Consider the following 23,461-nt stretch of genomic DNA (forward strand, 5'->3'; position numbering starts at 1 on the left):
ATTATATTAGTGGCTGTACTCCTGTATTTAAAGAGTCCAATCATGGGGCGTTAGTCGGGCTAGAACGCGGCGAAATCCTGTATTTTTGTCCAACTTGATTGAACGGATCATCATCCAGTCAATATAATAGCGTGAATTATTGTATAGCCCAAATTTCTTCATAGTCCCTCTCTGCCCCTTGCTCCCCTTTACTTATATCATGACCTGATGTGAGTGCTATTGAAGAGCTCCACTGTAGCTAAAGTTCCAAGTTTCGGGGCGCTGACCTCACCTGTCTTTCTCCCCCCACCTGCCACCTGCTTTCTTCCCTTTTTTTTTCCCCTTCGACACCCCCACGACATTAGACCTGCATACTCAGGGCATGCGTGCCTGAAAGAAGAGAAGTTGAGAATTTTGAAGAATCACTTTATTTTTCTGCTTCTCCGTGTCTTGATCACTGACCAGTCAATCTTCGGTTGGTTCTCTCTTCCCCGCGCTACAGAATTGCATGGGTCTGATCACATTGTTACTGTAATTGCAGCTGTTACCCCTGTCATCTCTTCGCCAACCCATAGCAAATACTAGGCTATTTGATCCAATACCCTCAGCCCAACGCGCAAACTACCGAGCCACTGAGACTTCCGCCACGATGCCGTCCCTTGAAGAGCCCAAGAACGAAGCCCGACTGCTCCTAGTCTCGAACCGCTTGCCGATCACCATCAAACGATCAGAAGATGGCAAGTATGATTTCTCCATGTCGTCTGGAGGTCTGGTCAGCGGGTTAAGTGGTCTCTCCAAATCTACAACCTTCCAGTGGTACGGATGGCCCGGATTAGAGGTGCCCGAAGCGGAGATCCCGGAGGTGAAGGAGCGCTTGAAGGCGGAATACGGTGCGGTGCCTGTCTTTATCGACGATGAGCTTGCCGACCGACACTACAATGGTTTTTCCAGTCAGTACCAACCCGATCGGATAATGTGGAGCAGACACTGACATCATGGGTACTCCCTAGACTCCATCCTCTGGCCGCTGTTCCACTACCATCCCGGTGAGATCACCTTCGACGAGTCCGCCTGGGAGGCATACAAGGAAGCGAATCGCCTGTTCGCCAAGGCGATTTCCAAAGAAGTCAAGGATGGCGACTTGATTTGGGTGCATGACTACCACCTCATGCTGCTACCGGAGATGCTGCGCGAGGAGATTGGCGATAGCAAGAAGAACGTGAAGATCGGCTTCTTCCTGCATACCCCGTTCCCCAGTAGCGAGATCTACCGAATTTTGCCCGTCCGAAACGAGCTACTCTTGGGTGTGTTGCATTGCGACCTAATTGGTTTCCATACATATGATTACACCCGGCACTTCCTGAGCAGTTGCTCGCGCTTGTTGTATGTACCAGTGTCTTCTTGAGAAATCGGGAGAATGACGTTAACTGACGAAAACACAGAGGCCTTGCGACGACACCGAATGGTATCGAGTTCCAAGGCAAGATTATTACCTGCGGAGCTTTCCCCATTGGAATCGATCCAGAGAAGTTCAAGGAGGGTCTGAAGAAGGAGAAGGTCCAAAAGCGTATTGCCATGCTGGAGCAGAAATTCCAGGGCGTCAAACTGATGGTCGGTGTCGATCGCCTGGACTACATCAAGGGCGTACCTCAAAAGCTGCATGCGCTGGAGGTCTTCCTCAGTGACCACCCGGAGTGGGTTGGAAAGGTCGTCCTGGTACAGGTTGCCGTCCCTAGTCGCCAGGATGTCGAAGAATACCAGAACCTGCGGGCTGTGGTGAACGAATTGGTTGGTCGAATCAACGGCAAATTTGGTATGTAATGCTCTGCGATTATATCACAACTGCTAACCAGTATAACTCCTAGGCACGGTTGAATTCCAGCCGATTCATTTCCTGCACAAGTCCGTCAACTTTGATGAACTCATCGCCCTTTATGCCGTGTCGGATGCTTGCATTGTGTCTTCAACCCGTGATGGCATGAACCTCGTCGCCTATGAGTACATTGCTACCCAGCAGAAGCGCCACGGTGTCTTGGTGCTGTCCGAGTTCGCTGGCGCTGCCCAGAGTCTGAACGGCAGTATCATCGTTAACCCTTGGAACACGGAAGAGTTGGCCGGCGCCTACCAAGAAGCTGTTACTATGAGTGACGAACAGCGTGCTCTCAATTTCACCAAACTGGACAAATACGTGTCCAAGTACACCAGGTACATAACCCAGCTGCTACCCTCCTTATCATTCCCTGGAGCTAATCGTACCCTCTAGTGCATTCTGGGGCCAGTCCTTCGTCACCGAGCTCAATCGGATATCAGCTCACTCTGCCGATAAGTTCCAAGCAAAGAAACTCGCTGTTGCCAACAGCGTCGCCAGTGATAGCGATGTCCCCGAGCCCACAGAAGTCGAATAGTCAAGCTGTACACACTTCTTTGGAATAAACACGTTGAATGAAACTTAGATGCTCTCACGACATGGATGTGGCGAAATAATCTTGTGATTTTGTGCTTTTTGGGCTGCATGGGTTTCGTTTTCTCTTTTCATACGGTTCGGTTTTCGAAGAATAATTCCCTACTCATCTAGATACAAAATGAGATATCCTCCGATTATTCTCGATCGTACCCCTAATGCCTGTGAAAGGCTTGTATATCCATTTGAGGCTCGCATCAGGATGTCTCTCTACGCGCTTTATTGCGTACCCATTGACAGTACACTACAGACCACGCCCCTCACCGTTCTATCTGTGAAATGGTCAAATGAACCAAATTCGACACATACAACCAATCCTCCGGCCCACTAGGCACCAAAACCCCAATCATATCTCAAGAAACCTTAATCTCCTCTCGGAATAACAGGAGACCCATCCGCGTACATGGTATCGCTGCTCAGCTAAGACGACCCCACCCGCGCCAGTCCTACTAAACGTCATGGCAGCGTCATCCACCGGCCCACGGTTCCGACGACAGGTTCTGCACGTACATCACAGACAATGCAAAATACAGTCCTCGTCTAGAGCGCCTGCCAGAAGACTTATTTACCGCGTCTTATCACGACGTAGAAAACAATATTTGCTACGTAATGTATACTCAAATACCTTCAACCCGCCAATAGCATTCATTGGTCTCAGTGGAGGAAATCTTGCCTTATCCATTGAGTGATGTTCATCGTCTATTTTCGTTTCTAGAGAATATTTCGCTGCATTATCGGTTTATACGCACCGACTAACCTGGCTGAAGATCCTGCTGAGGAGAAAGCGGGAAGAATCACCTAAGCAGATCTCTGTGGCTATCTGGACTTTTTCATAGTTGCTATATTCCTGATGTTGATCTTGGGATTCCGGGATCTCCCCACTTGCTAATCTAGATGTATCATCTGAGACATGATGTATTAGCGGCTGAGGAGTTGGAATTTTGCCGGGTTGAAGCGTGGTTGCTTGGGGATGGTGGGGTAAGTTTATGATGGGATAATTTGTTCAGGATGTGGCTTATATAATTGCTTGAGCATATTGTTGTTTGATGCTTGTAGTCAGATGTCATCTGGGATTGTGATCATTTATAAAAAGGAGAGAATTGTATTCTGACAACTTAAAATCAGCCATTCTTCTTCACCTACCATTTGCTCCCTATATGCCTAGCATGAATCTTGTTCATGAGAGAGAAGAGAAGAGAGAGGTCTTTTCATACTAAGTCAGTAGTCAATTATGGTTATTGCTTTACTATAGAACCTTGTCGAATCTTGCCTCGCTCTCTCATTATCTGCTGGGAAATTACTCCATTACTGAGCATAATTCATAGAATCTATCTCTCTATATAAATACCTATAATCCTCTCTGAAGTTCTTTCCTTCATTCCTCTAGCCACCTCCAAGGCAAATATTATTTCTTTATTATTCACCTTCTCTCACCATCCCCCTTTTCTCATCCTTCTTTAAATAATTTTACTTCTCATGGATTCACGGCGAGACTCATCTTTACGCATTTGCAGAGTGATTCGCAAACACTTTTTCAAGGTACGTAAAGGGCCTGAACTGCTTCCCCCAGTCCACCACACTCGTGACTCCCGAGTTTCTTTTTCTCAATTCTTATTATTGTTTCAAGATGCTGCGTACTCCTTCGTGTATCGCGCGCGACGAAGACTCCTCTTACTTCAACACACACTCACGGTTGCTCTGGCGAAGAAGAATGATGCCACGTGGTCTAGTAAGATGAGGCTTCACCTATGGGATCAAGACAATATAAATGGCAACAGGAATAAATCCTCAATCTCGAGGACAGAACATCATGGAGACACCTCAGCTTTGCCGCAGAGGCGAGGATACATGCTCATCTAGTTGCCATGATAGTTGGTCTTGGTATGTCTGATGGAAACGTAACGGAGTGTACCAATCAATGCTGGTTTGCCTACAGATGAAGATCCTCGTTGGATACTCTGCAATGACTCCCCTTCGTCGCGCGCGAGAAAGAATCATTCTACTATGACTTCTCTGAACGGCTATTCTGGCCGGGCAAAAAGACTCTTAGATGGCTTGGTATGACGACGCGTCAAGCATAAGCTAAGACAGTGGGAATGGAAGATGAAGGGAATTCTCCATCTTGAAAGACAGGGTTTCATGCCAAACCACAGCTGTCTCACCGACTTCGTGGATTCTGTCATGGGGAACCTCAGTTGTGTTGCCGAGCAGAACAATCCTAGCCATAGACTAAACCATAAGATATGCTCTCGGTATGTCTTTTGAATTCACTTACGGTGTACGAGTCAATGCTGATTTACCCACCGATGAAGATGTGCACTAGATCTTCCTCGAGATGAACATACATCAGGAAGTCCCAATTTTAGAGGAATGAAGGAGAGTTGGGAATCGTTTCTCTAGTGCTTTCGTGCTATCACAGCTGTGCCTATTTCGAAGATTCATTGAGCAGGGTTATTTTGAGAACTGACCTCATCTGATAAGGCCCCGTTGATTTCTTGATGGCTGGATTGAGAGGAGTGTTCTTCAAACTACCACTTTAGTCGTGCTTGCACCATCCCAATCAGCTCTCACTACTTTCAATTTCTTTTGATTTTCGTATCGAGAATTGCTCTGTGGGATCTGATAAGCTTGAGCGCTCTGTCTGGGGACCATTTGTTTTGCTTTTTGTGTTTTTGGCCTTCCAGTTGTTTAAAAAGAATTGTATCTCCCATTTCGTAGATGATGGGATCTACGTAGAGGAGATTCCGGAGGGGTAGAGAGTGACTCATGGGACTAAAGGCTAATGAACCACCTGGGCATGAAAGGATGGATGTGTTCCTAGGGCTAAAGTAGAGAGGTTAGGGATGACCCGGCCCAAGTCGGTATAAATTGGGTCAGAAAATGCATGGGATTGACCGTGTACAGATCGCACACTTGAATAGAGCTAGGCTTGGGAGAAACTCTAAGTAATCTTAATGATGAGACGGTAGCTGGGCCGGCCCGAACCGACCTGAACGAACTCATTATTTAGGCGCAGGAAAAAAAGGTCCCCATAAGGTGGGGCCCATTTCTTACCAGCCGATTGAAAAATAATGAATGCCAGAGATCTGGGGGGTGCGAGGGTATTGGGAGCTTCACATGACAGTAGAGCTGCGTGGAAAAGGTGTTGCTATCTAGCCAATCTTTTTCAGTCCCAGCCCTTCAGATATATTGGCAGTCCTGATAAGAACAACTTCTCTCCAACCTCACTCTCAATATCCCAGCTCATAGTGGAACCGGATTTGCCCCCTCGAGGCGACCAAATTCCGGGCTACACGTAGCTGCACATGGGTGCACGTAATATGCACGCCATGACTCGCGTACATTGGACCCACAGGATCGAGAACACGTTGCATTTCAGCCGTGACTTTTCATGCATAAATCAGCATCACTTCTCTTGCACTTACAGTCATGGGGCTCATGGGGCTCATGGAACTTGCCATCGTGACTTTTGTAGAACATATGTTCATATGTAGTGTTTGATCTGATTCCACATATCTATGGAACAGTCGGTGGTGGTTGTTTTTGGCACCTATTTTCGAAAGAAACCCTATAAATATGTCGCATCCTCTTATCAGACTAGAACTTCCTTTGTGAATTAGCAGTCCTTGATTATTCAGAGCCCAACATATTCTTTTCATCATGTCTTCCTCTAGTATTCAAAGCCATTCGAGTGCAAGCCAATATGTCACACCTTCGACGTTCAACAGCAATAGCCTCCAGAGCTTTCTGAAACAACTCAGTAAACTGGCGTCAAGTGCTGAGTCCCAAGCTGCGTCTGCTATGCTTGAAGAATCTGAGAATCTAAAGAAAGAGCTAAAGAAAGCTCACGATGAAATCCGCGATCTCAAGGAGAGAAAGCGAGTCGCCATTGAGGAGATGTTTGCGGCTAACGAGGATGGAAAGGCAAAACAGAAAGAAGCCCTTGATCATATCGAGTCACTTCGTGCATCAGTCAAACAAAAAGATCAATCTCTCACCGAGTATTCCAACCAAGTACAAGCGCTCCATCAGCAGATCAACAGCCTTAAGTCATCCTACTCACTGGAGCTCAGCAAAGTTTCTCAATCGGCAAAGAAAATTAACGAACTTGAACAAAGTTCGAAGGAGAAAGACAAGACAATTGACAAGATGAAGACTGCTGGATCAAATCTTAAAACAATGCTTTCATCAGCGCAGCAGAAGATACAAGAGCTAGAAGCTGAAAAAACCGCATTGAAAAAAGAACTACAAGCCAGCCAAGGCCGACTTCGAAACCTCGAAAGCTTCACTGTTCAGCAATTGGAGCTTGATGAAAGGTCAATGTAAGTTACGCGAGGGCCTTTAGCGACTTTTACATGCTAATTCATCTAACCCAGATCGACGAAGTTTTCTGAACTGTGGGCCTTTTCTTTAAGCGAGATGTTCACTGTCTTGAGGGAAGACCTTGATGAGACGGTTCTGAAGGTATGTGTACATCTAGGCCGCTTCACGGCATGTCCGCTTATTCGTTCGTTGTGAAGGACAAATCGATCTGGGAAAAGCTTCGAAAAGAAATTGCCAGATTTGCCGTGCAATATTTTCCTTTGGTACCCTCAAACTCTTCCGAAGCCAAAGGAATGCGCCTAGCCATGATTCTAGCCATCCTTTCAAGGGAGATTTGCAAAAACATCTTCCAGCCTGATTACATTCTACCGGAAGATTCAGCAATCCACGGAATCCTCAGTCGTCTAGCCGAGAATAATACCGAAAAGGAAAGCTTTTACCGACGTGTTCTTCTCTCCATTGACGAGAATGCCGAGGAGGAAAAATTCTCCAGACACGCATTCAGACGGTGGTCCGCAATATGTCGTCACTTTTGTGGGATTTGCTCTCGGAGACCCAACATGATTCGATTCGCACCAGCATAGAGAGGGTTGTCCAGAAAGCGGCTGAGTTTTGGCTTCCAATTCAGCGAGCTCAGCAGAGATATGAAACAGAATTCGATCTAATCGATCTTGAGGATGACGATTGGGAGCCTTTTTGCTTCCCCGGGGACAACACGATCCCAGCTAGGCAACATCAGGTTGTTCAAGACGTGAACATTCTCACTGTGTTTCCATGTATCTCGCTCGTCAAGGATGGCAACCGTGATCCTTTGACTCATCTTACTCAATTGAGGAGCACGCAGATGCTTTTTATAGCGGCAGAATATGAAGCTCGTCAAATGTCTACTAGCTTTGTCGTCCCCAGGAGGTCATCGACTCGCTCCAGGCGGAGGTCTATCGCTCAAAACACCGATCAACCAAACGGCGGCTCTTTTTTAGAAGGAAGATCGCCAGAGCCTTGAAAATTCGGTTGCGAAAATGATTCTGGCGCTTGTCCGTGGGGCTTTACCACTAGTATCATTGGTAACCGTTGTGATCCACAGAGGTCAAGGATAATTTGCTTACATGTCTTACTTCTTATGCTTGTTGCGCTGGTTTCGCTTGTTTTCTTTCAACAAATTGGCCCATTTCTATAGCTGTCGCCTCACCACTAATCAAACTCCCCATTGGCCCCTAATCCACCTTATCTTATTTTGAACGCAAGAAAAGTGCATGTGATTAGTTTTGCAACTACTCCTTGATCTACCTTTGAGTAGCAACGAGCGCCTTAGCCTTAGATTGAAGAGGTTATAGAGGCGACGCCCATATGCGGACGGCCATCTGATTGTCTACTTTGGTGCTATGCTAGAGAGAGCATTCTCGGACGAAAATTTATATATAATGCCTCCTTGTGATGGACGTTGGCACTGATAGGCTGGAGATATGTTTTGTGAGGCTACGTTCCTGGGGGGGGGGCGCAGGGTTATAGTATCGTAATCTCCTGAATCCACCCTAACTCCCACAACCAAGTATGCTATCGACCGGACTTTACTATTGGTTTCGATGGCAGACATTTTTGTTTTCCTTCCTTATACTGGGTTTTTGTATCGGTCTCAGCTACGAATGAAAGTAACTAAGCGGTCCTGATTTTGAACACATTCACTTAGAAAGATTCACGCTCTGCCAATTTTCAGGGTAGCCCGACTCAGGAATTTCCATTCTTGAACGCGCAAACCACAAGGCCAATGGCTGCCCCTTTTACTCTCAAGTCCTTTGACAGTCGCACTACAGTTGCAGTGACCATTCAAGTGACACATACCTAGACCGCATCAAAGAACATATGTCAAGTCTCATCTTTGCGCCAGGAGTCAGTGTCCCCACGAATCGGGACAGACTGGTATGTTAAAGGGGAAGGCGGCTGATTTGACTAGAAGCGCAGCTTGCTGGTGACGTTGATTCTATGTGTTGACGTCCAATCTGGGACAAGAGCCTTCCTCTACTACTTAAGCTTCACTCTCGTAGACTCTTCTTTTGCCTTCCTTGTCGCACTCAATACAGTCCATTCGTAATTCATTGTTCTGCTTCCATTCTCGCTTTCTGCTCTCATTACTAAGCCTTGTCATATTAAAAGCTTGATGACTTTGAAGGTAAGAACAGTAGAAAGTTCCAATATCATTAAACCGACGGTTTATTATGAGAAAAGGCTCTGGCAAACATCAGGCAACTACCTATGAACTTATGGGCCGGGCCGTTCTATACCTAAATGTCTACAATGGCAAAGAAGCTAAATCGGACATGAAAGTCAGTCGCAAGGACTGTTGACTTATTTTCTTATTAATTTAGCAACAGCTAGTGATATCATCCAAAAACATCAAAATAATACAAGGCCGATACAAAAGAGTGTAGCTCTTGGTCGATTGACCCCTTCCTAGCACGCCGTACCATTCAAGCACTAAATTAACGTATCTCAAGGCGTACCATGGCACTGGTCTCTAGTGGCGCCAGCAGCTAGGGACGAGATGCTCGTAGTCACAGACGCTAGTCTGGGACTGGAAGGCAGTTCCAGGACCACAGGTCTTCAGGACGGGCCTTCCGCCGACAGGGCACTCGTAGAATCGGTGGCAGTCTGTAGGATCAGCCCAGGCAACAGCGCCAGCGGCTGCATCGGTTCCATCGACGATGGGGGCGGCGTTAACGGAGTTGAATAGCACGAAGGCCATGAAGGTGGTGATCATCTTGTAGGAGAACTGCATTGTAGCGGCTGTTTATTGGTTAACCGGTGCCAGAGGGTCTAGGGTAGGAGTTTAAGGCGTACTATAGTGGTTCGGGGATTAAGAATTACTGTAAAGATTAGGTCTGGCCTTTCAAGCTGGTGGTGATGAAGCTGATTCTGGATGGTGAACTACCTCGAATTTTATAAAAAAAAGGTAGCATTCCTACCATCGGTTAAGTCTGCCTGCCCTTGATTAATCGTGGGGAAATGAATGGACAATAGTTAAGGTATTCCCCAGCATACCTTCTCCTGTTTGCCGGCGAGAATTTGAAGTTAAAGTAGCCGCCATCCCTTCGTAGCCACCAAATTTTCCATTGTTTTGTTTAATTGACATTTAGTGGCTTTGAGACAACTCACCAATTAGTGGAATGCAGCGTTCATTCCATTTTGTTGACTTCTCACGCCACAAATACTTTACTTTGCCAGTCTAATGTCTCCTGCGGACCTTGTGGTAGTATTGAGAATGAAGTTTAAAATTGCCACAAATTTCGTGTCTGAGATGAGAGATATTTTCATACTGCTACAGTTACAACAGCATTAGCTGGTAGTTTACCCAGAACGCATAGGATGTACTGTCACTGGTGGGAAATGTGTTGGTGCTGCGTAGAGAATTTCTGGAAGGAGCATGCCATGCAACTCCTTGCATATCATACAGACTGGGGCACTCTGACGGCCCGACTCCCTGCCAATGGAAATCATAATAGAAGTTTAACGGAATTAGGCCCGAATGCCCGAAATGCCACAGTACATTTCCGTTCCAGCGATGAAAAACACAGTGAGCACTACTGCGTAGCCGGTTCAGACGTCCAATACCACAAGTATCCAAATATGTTAAACCACTCAAATTACTGAAAGTTAAATCTGAAGCAAGGTACCCCTTGTAAATTGCTACAGATTACCATTCACCAGCTCCAAACCAGATAAAGCATTTGTGAGTCTTAACGTCGCGGGAATTAACGTCGCAATGGGGTGGGCTTCTATGACGCTCGGCTAAAAGGTACATAAACCCTAGCAAGAGGCGCTTCCTCTCTGCAGAGACTAAACCATGTTGGGCAAGATATGACCGGGTCCATATTAAGGATCCGTACGGAGTACTTACAACTTGATCCACCTGCTCGGCATTAGACGGACTCTCCGGGAAGATATGAAGATTGGAGCCTTGTGGTCCCAATTTGTGATTCTCTAGGGCTCTAGGCGCCCTGCATGAGAGAAGACTATGTCGAGATATGGGCTCTCTTTCGAAAACAAACACTATACAAATAACATCCAGAAACCAGAGTACACAATGTAGTTGGACATCTGATGTCCGTTCAACCGTGAACAGTGATCAGTCGATCCAATTGTTAGACCAAGGAAGCAGAAGCTTTGCTAGTCCGTCCTTCTAGTGGATCCTATTCCACTTGGCGACGAAAGGCTGGCTCACACTCCGCGTGTGCATGAAAGGTGCTCCACCTACGTACCACCGTGGAAAACATGCAGCCAGCCTCGACTCTGCTTACTATAGTCTGCGTTTAAATATTCTTCCGCTTGATTGACTTTGCCGCTATATATTCGGTAGATTGCGATCAATCACAGTAAGAGACATGAGACGTAATATCATCATGGGGCTAATAGCCAGCAGATTGCACATCACTGCGATTCTGTTATCGAGGCCTATATCAGCTCGACTAGCAATCGTCGACGTCATCATATATAGCAAGGCTAAAGTCATGACGAACACACTGCCTAGAATAGACAATAACAACATTTGTCGAAACACCATATATCATCCAAGGATTACTTTGGCTTCGAAAAATTGATTAGCGAGCGACATTGTCACCATCGAAATGTCAACAAACACGATGGCTTATTTTGAAGCTCAAGCATTATTGACAACCTGGACCGACGAGCTTGAATATTTGGGTTACATTCTTTGCGAATTAATCGGTGCGAATGGCTTAGATAAAATTGGATATCGATATCATCAAGCGGCTGATCTGCCGACTTTGTTTGACATCATTCATCATCAATTGGAAGAGCCAGATGGAAGCCTCATCAAAATGATGACCGAGAACGAAGTGAAACTCTTCGGCGAGTTGATGAGAAAGGCGAAGGATATTCGAAACAAAATGGCGCATCATAACGCTCTAAATGAGGACCAGTTGAACGATCTCGAAAACGTCAAACAGATTTTAAGCGACATGCTAGAGTTCGCTATCAGAAGTGTCGCCTCGGATCGTGGAATAAATCAGGTTTGCTTTGAAATTAAAACCAGTTCTGGTAATATACTAACTTCAATTCAAGGTCGCTTGGTCTCCGTATCACCATATCTGTAAAGCTTATATGGAAGAAAATAACCCGTCGGTGATCATGGTTCCGCTGAACAAAGACCCCTTGCTCTCCTTTCGTGAAACGGTCCTTCGTGATCATGAGATACAACAGACACGGTTGCTTCCCAAACGTCCTAAGCGCAAGGCAACTGAAGAAAGCCGACAAAAGCAGAAAGATGACTACGAAATCGCCCTGATCAGAAAACAGCAAAGGAAGGAGCAAGACATCGCCTTGCGGTCCCGTCATCGTATTGAGAAGCTTCAAAAGTTAGAAAAAAGATTCAAAACGTCACAAGAGCTGGGTTGCGCTCGGATAAAAGATATCGAAATGCAGATGAGAGAAGAGCAAGAGATATTCCGTCGGCGGCGAGCTGAGATTCTCAAAGACAAAATCTCCGAAACAGAAACCGATGTCGACCACCTAGGCACAATCCTTATTACAATCAGCTCCCCCCTCTGGATTTCGGCTATGCTCATCTACAATCTATATACCCGAACTTGTGGTCGTTCGAGCAACGCATGATGGCCATCAGCAATTCGATGGAGGGCAACCTTTCTCAATGGATCTTAATACAGTAAGAATTCACTCAGAACTCATTGAGGATACAGATGGAGAAGGGTAAGCGGCAGCTTTCCTATAGGGAGTTCACGAAGTCTTCAGGGGGGCAGTTGTGTTGTAGGTTGAGCGTATAATACTTGGTAAGGTTACAAATTCCGTATATTCATAAATGACCATGAGTAAAAGACATCAGCCAGTATCTTAGCAGGGCATTTCACACAACTTTGAATGGTCGGGGCGGACGCAGTTCTCACCAATGACTATAGTACTCTGGGATATAAAGGAGCCGAATACAACATGTTTGTAATAGAAGCTGATTTCGCTACCGAATGTATGTCAATCGAGACCGCGAAGGAAGAGACTTCATAATGGAAGATGTGAAGTACCAAAGTTCCAAGTGAGCCTCAAATGATATTGAAAATACATATCGACCTCAGAGTCAGAGTCCCTCGGGTCTCTCGGAGCAAATTCTGAAGGGTAGATTGAGAAAATAGGATGTGTCGTTGAAATTTCCAGTCAAGCTTTGTATAGTTTGAGGATCGCGATGGCATAGTCATCTCTTAGATCTGTGTCAAGAGTGCCTTATTGACCTTGGGTGACACCCACCTGGACAGTCAGAAACTTCATGTATGTAAAAAATTTAATACTTCATCTCATTTAAATTCACTCCAAACGGTCAAAGAATCAATTGAAGCTTGCAATTGTCAAATGTTCCAAGGTAAGAGTGGTGCGCGATGCGCATGCACATGTGCAAACAATGCAAACACAACTCCGAGAATTTCTCCTTCAACTCCGCAAACCCGCAACTTCGACCTCATCAGCATTTCCACCATTGTCTCCATACCCCGGCCTTGTACCCGGATCTCTGTATCTGATTCCACCTCAACTTCAACGGTGATCACAGAGAAACCCTAGCCACAATGGCCCCCAACAATATCCTCCGGGCGACAATGCCCATCCGGTCAATCGCATCCCCAATGGCCATCCGATCAACAATTCTCCCCTCAATCACCCAGAGCCTCCGATCAGCCTCTACAACCTCCACACAAAAGTCCACAGCTCCTTCACTAGACCCCGCACAGAACCTCCAGCCACCCGCCCTGCTCCGCAACTACGCCTACCGCCTGAAGACCGGCACCGTCGAGTCAGTCGGCCGCATGGACCGCACCGTCCGCGTAACTCACCGCCACAGCACCTGGGACAAGCACATTGGAAAATTCTACCCCAAAGAAACCCGGTACCTGGTTTCTGACCCGCTTAACTCGCTGCGCGAGGGCGACGTTATCGAGTTCTCGTCTGGTGCGCCTAAGAGCCGTCACGTTCACCACGTTGTTGAGCGGATCATTACTCCCTTTGCGGTGCCTCTTGAGGAGCGACCGGCTGTGATGTCGCGTGAGCAGCGGGAGCAGGAGCGGGAACGTCGCTGGGCGCAGAAGTATTTGCGTCGGGAGTCGCGTCGGCAGGGTGAGGAGATCGATTTGGTTGCGAGGGCTGCGAGTGTTATTGGTGAGGAGGCACAGACTCTTTCGACGGCGCAGTTGATTCACCGGATTCATGCTGGTCAGGAGCGTGTGGGCAAGTTGAAGAAATTGGTTCTTGAGCGGACGGCTGAACGTCCAGTTGAGGTGAAGGAGGAGTAATTGGAGCTTGTGTGATTATTCTCTTTGGCCTTCTGGACTTGAAATCCATGAAGATTTGCATGTTGGATCATATGTACTATATTATACAGCCTCGTTTCATTGATACACATTTAACTTCGCATCTGATATGACACGTATACTCTAGATTGAAGCTCAGTGACTCATAAGCTGTTTACGATTTGTATAGAAAGGTTATCCAAAGTCAATGATAAACGTAGCGGCATTAAAGAAGTATGTGCGAGAAAGAGCTCCAGCCCTGATACAAAGCCAAAACTGTATACACGGAAAAGCACGACCATCTCCCTCCTGTGGATGTGGTCCCCATTCGTAAATCACTTGTAAATGGAAAAAGTTACTGGTATCACAGAAGAGAAACCAACTCCTTTGCCTTGAAATGACGAACAGTAAAACTTTGCAGTCCGCCAGCTTGGTGGTTCCGTTGTACCGTTATTTCGTAAACTTGATCTGGCAATGACTTTCCGGCCAAATCGGCGCAGTTTGATGACCAAATTTTATGAGAAGCTTTGTCTCGTTTAGATTAGAGCTGCTCTCATGATGCATAGACCTTGACCTTGAGATCCACACTGGCAGTGGCAACAACACATCTGATCGACATTTTGTTTGCAGCCTCCTTCGCGCCATTTGCGCCAGAGTCTGCAGTGCCATTGGCTCCCTCGCCATTCGCACCAGTATCCTTGATCAAAGGAGGTGCCCACCGAATTGAGCTGACAAAGTGATCATGATCATCAATTTTACGCACACATTTGCATTCCTGTGTAAGATCCCAGCACCGTAGTGTCTTGTCGTCTGCCACTGAAAGCAGATATTTTCCACCAGGGTGGAAGACCAGCCCGCGCACCCAATTGTCATGGCCTATCAGGGTTTTAATCAAGTTGCCCCGTGCATCCCAAAGACGAATGGTCTTGTCACGACCAGCAGACGCAACAAACTCCGCGGATGAAGAGGCTGGTGGTGGCTTCTTCAGACCAGCCAGAGGCGCAAGATGCGGGTAACTGGTAGCTGGAGCAAAAGCAACGCATTCAATGTAATGTTCATGCCCCAAGAAAGTGGCCTTTGTCTCTCCTGAAGAGATATCCCAGAGCCGAGGAACTTGATCGTCACCCGCAGAAAAGAGGAACCGGCCATCTGGGGAGGGAACAACATCACGCACCCAGGCAGCATGTCCTTGCAATGTCTTGACGCAATATCCTGTCGTTACATCCCATATCCGCAAGGTCATATCTCGAGACGCAGACACCAAAAGGTTTCCTGACATTGGGGATCCCGCCGCCCCTGACGGGATGAAGCGAACCGCAGATACGCTGTGATCGTGGCCTGGTAGGGTCCTGATATTTTTATATTCATCGGCAGGGTCCCACAGCTTGATGGTGAGGTCAGAGGAGCAGGATGCAAGGAGGGTACCCCCTCGCGGGCCTCCATAATCCACATCTAAGACAGCCCTCGTGTGACCCTTGATCGTGCGTTCGAGCTCACCCAGCTCCCAGTCCCAGATCTTAATTGTCGTATCTTCTGAGCCGGATGCGAGAGATGAGAAAATCGGGTGAAAGGCGACACAGGTAATCGGTTGCCGGTGCGACTCGAGGTCGTGACGAGCCGGTGCTCGGGGCAGCCAGGAGGCGGGGTCCTGATTTCTTCGCGACAGCGACGTGGGAGTCGCGGTGTCCAGCTCAGCCTGGAGCGAGGCACATCGCGATTCCAAATCCATAATCTAAGACCAACAACGGATCAGCCCTGAACTTCCATATCCCTGCTCACCGACATGTGAATGCTCTCACCTTTTTCTGTAATCGGACTACACTAGTCCACTTCTTCTCTAAAAGACCCTCATATTTCTTGAGTGTAGAATCATCGACTGTGACCGAGTCACCGAGTTCTTCTCGCAACGCTGTGGAACTTTGAGATAGGTTCGCGGAAGCCAGGTAGGCAATGATTGACTTGTGTCTGCAGTAAGAAACGTTCATATTAGCATGTTGTCACTGTCGCGATCGACTCCATATTAGGGCGCATACAGCTCCTCCGCCTGTCGCGCCGTGAGTAGCTGGCTCATGGTGCCGGCGGCTTTGTGTGTTTCCCAGGCAGTCCTTTATCACCTCCGCATACACCGGAGGCCGTCGCTTGCGCAGAACCAAAGAGGGAATGGTTCAAATAAATGGCAGATAATCTCAAGGACAAATTGAATCCAGCGAGGAAGAATTGAAGATCGTATTCTCTACCAAGGGTAGTTTTTTTCCCCTAAGGAACTTCAAGATGTTAAAGGTGAAGATCCACCGCGGGGTTTTGAAGCAACAAAACAACGACACCGCCAAGCCCACTTGTTTACTTCCCGATCTGTGTTTATTTCCTTTTCCCCTCCGGATCTTGTAATCAACTTCCCCATCCCTCAAACTTGTGGGGTTTTCATGATTTGACGAGAATATCTTTCTCTATACATGCTCACCTTTCCTCGATTCTATTCTTATTATCCTTGTCAAGTGATCGGTTTCCCTGATCGCGCGGACTGAGGCCCATCCCGAATTTCCTCCCGTCCATATCTTTGGGCACCAAAACCTCTCGGTAAGGAGATCGCAGCCCAGCCTTAGATGGCAGAATTCTTTGATTTCTATATTTTGTTTACACTGCGCATTGGCGGTCTGTCTGTGTAACTATTTGCAAACGACGCTGACAACTGCGTTGCTAGGTGCCGACCCAGTTACACCGTCCTTTACCATTATCTAGCCCGTCACCATGGCGGATGCCGAACCAGATTTCTCCTCCTTGCCGTTGCCCGACCGGTTCGCCCATAAGGTGTGTCCTCCCTTTGCAGCGCCTCGAGGCAGCCGTCCGACGACGAACCGAACTGACCATGACACCATTCGATAGAACTGGAAAGTCCGCAAGGAAGGATATGAAGATGCCAAGGCACAATTCGAAAAGACACCCGATGAATCCGCCCCCGTATTCACACCATTTTTAAACGACCCTAATCTGTGGAAAGGGGCCGTCGCAGACTCCAACGTCGCCGCACAGGTGGAGGGCTTGGGCGCATACTGTTCGTTCTTGAAATTTGGAGGCCAACAAGCATGCGCAAGGTAAGTTCGCCGTTTTCGATGTGTTCAGCCTATATTTTGTGGGCCTGTTTATTGACTGGCTCTCTTAGAACTCGGAATCTCACGATCGGCCCGATCTCGGAAAAGGGTCTCCCGTGTGCCAGACCAGTAGGTAAAGCCAGCGCACAAGAGGCTTTGTTATTATGCGTCGAATTAGATAAAGCCGATCCCGTCCTCGAAGATCTGTTGCCTACACTATCTCACAAAGTGCCCAAGGTGGTTGCTGGTGCTTTGGCTGCTTTAACGCTTATCTACCATAACTTTGGATGCAAGATCGTGGACCCGAAGCCGACATTGAAGGCTTTGACCAAGGTATTTGGCCATGCGGACAAAAATGTGCGTGCCGAGGCGCAAAATCTCACAGTGGAGATGTACCGATGGCTTCGCGAGGCCATGAAACCACTCTTCTGGGGCGACTTGAAGCCTGTCCAACAGCAAGATCTCGAGAAGCTATTTGAGGGAGTAAAGCAGGAGGCAGCACCGAAGCAAGAACGATTTACTCGGGCCCAACAAGATGCGATGGCTGCGGCTAGTGCAGCTCCGTCGGGCGGTGGTGCTGAAGACGAGGGAGAGGAATACGCCGAAGATGAAGAAGATGGCGAGGTCCTCGACCTTGCAGAGCCTGTTGACATTATGCCGAAGGTGCCCAAGGACCTACATGATAACCTAGGCTCATCGAAGTGGAAAGACCGCAAGGAAGCATTGGATGCATTGTACAATGTGGTCAATGTTCCTCGGATCAAGGATGGCCCTTATGATGAAATCGTGAGAGCGTTGGCCAAATGTATGAAAGACGCTAACGTTGCGGTGGTGACGGTGGCTGCCAACTGTGTCGATTTGCTGGCTAGAGGCTTGCGTAGCTCTTTCATGAAATACCGATCCATTATCTTGGTACCAATATTGGAGCGTCTCAAGGAGAAGAAACAGTCCGTGACTGATGCTTTGGGTGGAGCACTTGATGCTGTCTTCTTATCAACGGATCTTTCAGATTGTCTGGAGGACATCCTGGAATATCTGAAGCACAAAAATCCGCAAGTGAAGCAGGAGACAGTCAAGTTTTTGATCCGCTGTCTTCGTACCACTCGAATTGTTCCATCCAAACCTGAGATCAAATCCATTGCTGATGCAGCCACAAAACTCCTTACTGAATCGACGGAAGGCATTCGGGCCGGTGGTGCAGAGACCCTAGGTACTCTCATGAAGATCTTGGGCGAACGAGCTATGAACCCTTACCTCGATGGACTGGATGACATTCGGAAAGCTAAGGTCAAGGAGTTCTTTGAGACTGCTGAAGTCAAGGCCAAGGATCGACCGAAGCCAATCGTCGCACCTCCTAAGCCCGCTGCTCCGGCAGGCAGAAAAGCTATGCCCCCCGGAAAGAAGCCAGCATTGGGCTTAAAGAAACCAGCTCCTGCTGCCGCTGCCGCGCCTCCACCAGAAGATCCCCCGGCCAAAGTTGCACCTAAGGGTATTCCCTCAAAGCTCGGTGGTATTCCAAAGGCTGGTGGTCTCGCTCCTCCCGGTTCGAAGCTACGAAGCAAGCTTGGTGGCCCAGGAGGCGTAGCCTCGCCAGTAAGACGAGCTGCTCCTCCTCCAGCGGAGGAAGAAGCCCCTCCTCCAGCGGCACCGAAATTCGGCCTTGGTCGTGGTCTGGCTGGTCGCCCTATTGCAAAGCCCTCGGCACCTGCTGAAGCCGCCCCTGCTCCCGCGCCTGCCATGAGTGGCATCTCAGCGGCAGAACGTGCGGAGCTCGAACAACTTCGCGATGAGAAGGAGAGGTTTGCTCGGTCTATTGAGGACATGAAGTCTGAGCGTTCCAAATTCAACAACCAGCTTACCGAGCTGCAGAATCAAAATGCTCAGCTAATTGAAGATCACACCAGAGATGTCTTGAGTATCAAGGCAAAGGAGACCCAACTGGTTCGTGCACGAAGTGACGCCGAGGCTGCTGAAGCCAATGTTCAAAAGCAGCAACGGGAGATTGAACGCTTGAAGCGTGAGTTGGCACGGGCTCTTCGCGCAACTGCAATGAGCCCGCCCCATGCTTCATCGGAAAGTGCCAGCATGGGCTTTTCGGAACCCGCATCTATTTACCAAGAAGCCTCCAGTGGAACCCCCTCGGCAGCACGATCCAGCCTCCATATGGGATCGCGATTCGAGAGCTCGCGGCCTCGAAGCTACGCCTCTGCCAGCCCGAGTGAAGAGAAAGAAAACAACGGCCATGAATCCCCGGGTCTCGGTAGCCGAGATGGTGGCCTTGGCCGACGCAAGCTCAGCCCGACCTATGGCTACTCCAACGTTGGAAGCCCAACCCGCTCATCGACTCGCAACTCCACCAATCACACCGATGAAGACCAACAGCCCCGATCATCAGAGCCTGCAGAGAACTGGAAGCGAGCTGCTGAAGTGACCAGCCAGCTCAAGGCCCGAATCGAACAAATGAAGGTAAGGCATCTCTCCGTACCGTTGCCCGTGAATAGACTACTGACATAAAACACCACAACAGGCCCGACAAGGTCTCTCACGACCTCCCACTCAACGTTAATGACACAATGACCACCATCATGCTTATATCCCTCTTTCCCTTTTCAACCCGGCCTCCTTTAGTCTGTCACGCCTGATCTCGTGGAGAGCATCTTCATTCTTCTAGGTGCGTTGGGTGGGGCTTGACGCTTCTGTACTTTATCCTTGGGTGTTCCTTCTGCTTGGTCTTCTATCTCCCTGTAATTTCTCAATACCACGTTTTGTCTGTTTGCAAGCTCACCCTTATTTCATTTTACGGGGGTTTTAATGGGCTTTTGTGGAGGTCTTGTCTGCTCAATGGCCCTTCTATTAACCTGAATGTTTTTCTTTCTGGCTTGGCTTGGCTCGAGGCAGATTGTATAGTGATTGCTATATGTAGTTCTTAATCCATCCCTTGTATTATTTCTTCGAAGGGTGCAGACCCCGTCTATATATAGTGTTTGCTCCTCGCGCACTTTAGCTTGCCTGCTTGGCTTAGCTTTTCTATATCATAATATATTACCCATTCATATAGCCGCTCTACTATCCTTGAATTCAGATCTTAAAACAGTGGAAGTTTCTCTGATTAACGTTAGGTATACTTATGAAATCAGCAGAAAGGTGAGAACAACTGCAAGTGAATACAGTATCCCCCAGAAATGTAAATGTTAATGTTTTCCATTCCGAATTCCACTCTCTCCAACCTACTCCTCTGCAGTTCTTTCCTTTCCAATCTAACTCACCAAAATAATTTCATCCTTCCATAATATCGACGAATTCTCTCCTGGATAATCCTGGGCAGCCCTCTGCCGATGTCTCTAAGGTCCACCAAGGGGGGGATCAGTTGTAACCCAGAAAGTAGATTATGAGGATTGAGATCAATCAACTCAAAGCATAGCCACTGGAAATGAATCGAGGTGGCCCTGAGATAAATGTGGACAGAGCCAGAGCAGGTTAGTAGTTAATGATGGACCAGTTCGTGCCAATGTACGTGATGCTTATCTCCGAGTCTCTATATTGAGGGCAAAGCTAAGGGGATAGTGGGGCGCCAAGCCTGGCCGGGCAAAACCCACAAGTCCTCACTTGAGAAAAAAAGAGCTACAAGTCTACGGGTACAGAGTGCATGAATGCTGATCAAATATTAAAGCCATTGGCATATTGAACAGGTATAGAGAAATGCATTCATGGGTATCTGCGGAATGGTACATAAAGGGAGTTCGTGAAGAAGAAATATTGTCTTTTTGGTTAGAACGGGCAAAGGGCCAAAAAGCTCTTTCACACCCATCTAAAGCTAAAAGAATTGGCCGTTAACAAGTTATCCAGAGCCTCGAACACCTTTCATTTCCCATTAAAACTTTTTTAGCGCTTTTATCGAGGCGATCCCGTCAAACAAAATCCAAGTCACGGAAAGTAAACTTAGACCTTGATGGCGTTCTCAGCAGCCTTGCGCTTCTTCTCAGTGCGGGCGTTGGCCTTGGCGCCCATGACACCACCACCCCAGTGGCGGCGGGACTCCTCGTACTTGTCGGTGTAACCCTCCTTGATGGTGGAGAGGAGCTTGGAGAACTCAGCCTTGTCCTCGGAGCGGACCTCAGTGAGGGCCAGGACGGCGGAGGTCTTCTTGTGGACGACCGTACCGAGACGGGCCTTGCCCTTCACGATGGCGTAGGGGACACCCATCTTGCGGCAGAGAGCGGGAAGGAAGACAACCAGCTCAATGGGGTCAACGTCGTGAGCGATCAGGACGAGGGAAGCCTTCTTGTTCTCAACAAGGCCAACGACGTGGTTAAGACCGTACTTGACGTTGTAGGGCTTCTTGGAGACATCCTCCTTCTTCTTGCCCTCGGAGACAGCGGTGGCCTCCTGGACGAGACGCTCCTTCTTCTCGGCCTTGGTCTCAGGGCGGTACTTGGAGAGGAGCTTGAAGGTCTGGGCAGCAGTGTTGCGGTCCAGGGTGGACTGGAACTGAGCAATGGAAGGAGGAACCTTCAGGCGCATGTTCAGAATCTTCTTCTGGCGCTGGAGGCGGACATACTCGGGCCACTTAACGAAGCGGGCGAGGTTGCGCTTGGGCTGGATGTCCTGGCCGATACCGAAGTTGCGGGAACGCTTCTCAATGAGAGGGTTCTGTGAAAAATTTTCATGGATTAGTATCTCGACTTCATTTTCTCAGACTCCCGGTGGGAAGAAGAAACTAACCTTGGCCTGCTTCTTGGAGGAAGCAGCCTTGCCCTGGGGGAAGGGCATGGCGGCGGTCTTCTTTCCGGACTTGGGAGGCTATCATTGAGAAAAGAAGATCAGCGATCTAGTCCATCATGGGCTGCATCTTCTTTAAACTCTAGAGAGAACACGAGGCCAACGCCGTTTATAGGCACTGGACTCATGCCTCAAGCCAGTTCATCGCCAATGCGCCAACATCTCTTTCGAGGCTGTTGGAACAATTGACGGAATTGCTTTGATCACGAGGATCGAAAGCGAGACAGAATAGTCTTCACGACATCGCTGCAGCAAGCGAAACGTGAGCAAGATACAATCAAATGCTTACCACCATGTTGTCGACTTGGGATCGTTGCGCTAAGTTGGCGATTGTCGAAGTGAGAAAGGAGAAAGTTTGGAGGCCGCGGGATCTTATTCCAGTCTTCGTGGGCCGGATCGCGCTAGTGGGGTCATGTGACAGGGTTAGGGCTCCGCTACCAGACTAGGGTATCCACTCCACGTGACCTCAATCTACCTGCCTGACTAATCATATCAGCCTCCAGATCCACTACTTAGATGGTGGAAAGAACATTGAATTCCACGGATGTTTTGTTTGAAAGCAGTACGGGTATGTATGAAAAAACTGCGTAAAAAAATCAAGATATCATTCGAGCAGCTGGAACTTTAAGGCCAATTAGCCAATGAATACCGTGGAATGGCTCGCGAGATATCATCTATGTACATCAACACTCATAACGCCAATCATTGAAAACAGACCATGCAGAACAATGTCGCTAAACAAAAGGATAGAATAAACCAAGCCCAAAGCACTGCATCACCGCCAAGCTCCAAGACTCGGAAGCGCACCTCGTCCCAGACTAGTACTGGCCGCTTGAACAGCCTTCCTCTTTCCGGCAGAACCCTCTTGATTGCGCACACCAGCGACAATCCTCTCGGTGTTTGTTTCAACCACAACACCTCCGACAATCATCTCGCTCAGGACAGCATGCATCGTCTCGTAGCCGAAGATAAGGTCGAGTTCGCACACATTCTCAAACATACGATCCAATGACTCCACGAAGACCTGGATCAAGTCGATCAAGGCAAGCGGCGATTCCATGGATGTAGAGATCATGATGAATGACAAGGTAGCGTAGGTGCGGTAGGTGATCTGCGTAGGCGCATCGGAGGGTCCAGAGGCACCGGAGCTGGCGCCTTGCGAAAGGAGCGGAGGCAAAGGAAGGAAGTTACATGCGCTTGCTGGTCTCTGTGCAACAAGCTGGTAGATCTGCGCGATGAGGGACTGTTGTGTTTGAGTGTCCTACAGAGTGTTAGTTCGATGCTTGGTTGAATGACTATGTATTGAAGACTCACCAGCTGTGTGTAGAACTTGGTCAGCCGTGGCTGGCCATTGTTGTTAAATACAAGCACGGCGTTAATCATGATGAAGGTCACAGCACGATAGTAGAACGTAGAGCTCAACCTTGAAGGTGGAAGAGACCAAGGTTGAGACGTGAGTCGTTCTCCCGATCCCGCGGTGTTCTTATCGATAAGGATGGTCCGTGCGCTGATTTTCTGGAGAACTTGATGCG

General features: G+C 48.2%; 9 protein-coding genes across 9 annotated transcripts; 5 read left to right on the forward strand and 4 right to left on the reverse strand.

Moving 5' to 3' along the window:
* Positions 1-628: 628 nt before the first annotated feature.
* N7484_011066 (glycosyltransferase family 20 protein) lies at positions 629-2,384 on the forward strand (the record flags this gene model as incomplete). Its single annotated transcript, XM_057121453.1, has 5 exons — positions 629-929; positions 990-1,362; positions 1,422-1,792; positions 1,845-2,184; positions 2,243-2,384. The coding sequence occupies 5 exons, from the start codon at positions 629-631 to the stop codon at positions 2,382-2,384; spliced, it is 1,527 nt and encodes a 508-aa protein (XP_056967207.1).
* A 3,716-nt stretch (positions 2,385-6,100) lies between these two features.
* On the forward strand, positions 6,101-7,766 carry N7484_011067 (uncharacterized protein; the record flags this gene model as incomplete). Its single annotated transcript, XM_057121454.1, has 4 exons — positions 6,101-6,762; positions 6,817-6,904; positions 6,961-7,274; positions 7,343-7,766. 4 exons carry the CDS (start codon positions 6,101-6,103, stop codon positions 7,764-7,766), a joined length of 1,488 nt encoding a protein of 495 aa, XP_056967208.1.
* Positions 7,767-9,275: 1,509 nt separating this feature from the next.
* N7484_011068 (chitin binding peritrophin-A domain-containing protein) lies at positions 9,276-9,536 on the reverse strand (the record flags this gene model as incomplete). Its single annotated transcript, XM_057121455.1, has 1 exon — positions 9,276-9,536. The coding sequence occupies one exon, from the start codon at positions 9,534-9,536 to the stop codon at positions 9,276-9,278; it is 261 nt and encodes an 86-aa protein (XP_056967209.1).
* Positions 9,537-11,595: 2,059 nt separating this feature from the next.
* On the forward strand, positions 11,596-12,388 carry N7484_011069 (uncharacterized protein; the record flags this gene model as incomplete). The annotated part of the gene is made up of 2 exons (XM_057121456.1): positions 11,596-11,787; positions 11,840-12,388. 2 exons carry the CDS (start codon positions 11,596-11,598, stop codon positions 12,386-12,388), a joined length of 741 nt encoding a protein of 246 aa, XP_056967210.1.
* Positions 12,389-13,344: 956 nt separating this feature from the next.
* On the forward strand, positions 13,345-14,064 carry N7484_011070 (uS17 family ribosomal protein; the record flags this gene model as incomplete). The annotated part of the gene is made up of 1 exon (XM_057121457.1): positions 13,345-14,064. One exon carries the CDS (start codon positions 13,345-13,347, stop codon positions 14,062-14,064), a length of 720 nt encoding a protein of 239 aa, XP_056967211.1.
* A 550-nt stretch (positions 14,065-14,614) lies between these two features.
* Positions 14,615-16,132, reverse strand: N7484_011071 (WD40 repeat domain-containing protein; the record flags this gene model as incomplete). The annotated part of the gene is made up of 3 exons (XM_057121458.1): positions 14,615-15,793; positions 15,861-16,026; positions 16,095-16,132. The coding sequence occupies 3 exons, from the start codon at positions 16,130-16,132 to the stop codon at positions 14,615-14,617; spliced, it is 1,383 nt and encodes a 460-aa protein (XP_056967212.1).
* Positions 16,133-16,809: 677 nt separating this feature from the next.
* Positions 16,810-19,716, forward strand: N7484_011072 (putative spindle pole body component; the record flags this gene model as incomplete). The annotated part of the gene is made up of 4 exons (XM_057121459.1): positions 16,810-16,869; positions 16,945-17,153; positions 17,222-19,616; positions 19,678-19,716. The coding sequence occupies 4 exons, from the start codon at positions 16,810-16,812 to the stop codon at positions 19,714-19,716; spliced, it is 2,703 nt and encodes a 900-aa protein (XP_056967213.1).
* A 1,373-nt stretch (positions 19,717-21,089) lies between these two features.
* On the reverse strand, positions 21,090-22,224 carry N7484_011073 (60S ribosomal protein eL8; the record flags this gene model as incomplete). The annotated part of the gene is made up of 3 exons (XM_057121460.1): positions 21,090-21,800; positions 21,873-21,950; positions 22,219-22,224. 3 exons carry the CDS (start codon positions 22,222-22,224, stop codon positions 21,090-21,092), a joined length of 795 nt encoding a protein of 264 aa, XP_056967214.1.
* Positions 22,225-22,704: 480 nt separating this feature from the next.
* Positions 22,705-23,312, reverse strand: N7484_011074 (putative AP-3 adaptor complex subunit sigma; the record flags this gene model as incomplete). Its single annotated transcript, XM_057121461.1, has 2 exons — positions 22,705-23,190; positions 23,244-23,312. The coding sequence occupies 2 exons, from the start codon at positions 23,310-23,312 to the stop codon at positions 22,705-22,707; spliced, it is 555 nt and encodes a 184-aa protein (XP_056967215.1).
* Between the last annotated feature and the right edge of the window lie 149 nt (positions 23,313-23,461).

The sequence above is a fragment of the Penicillium longicatenatum genome (genome assembly GCF_028827895.1).
Source record: "Penicillium longicatenatum strain IBT 33135 chromosome Unknown contig_7_segment0_segment0, whole genome shotgun sequence".
Taxonomy (NCBI): Eukaryota; Fungi; Ascomycota; class Eurotiomycetes; order Eurotiales; family Aspergillaceae; genus Penicillium; species Penicillium longicatenatum.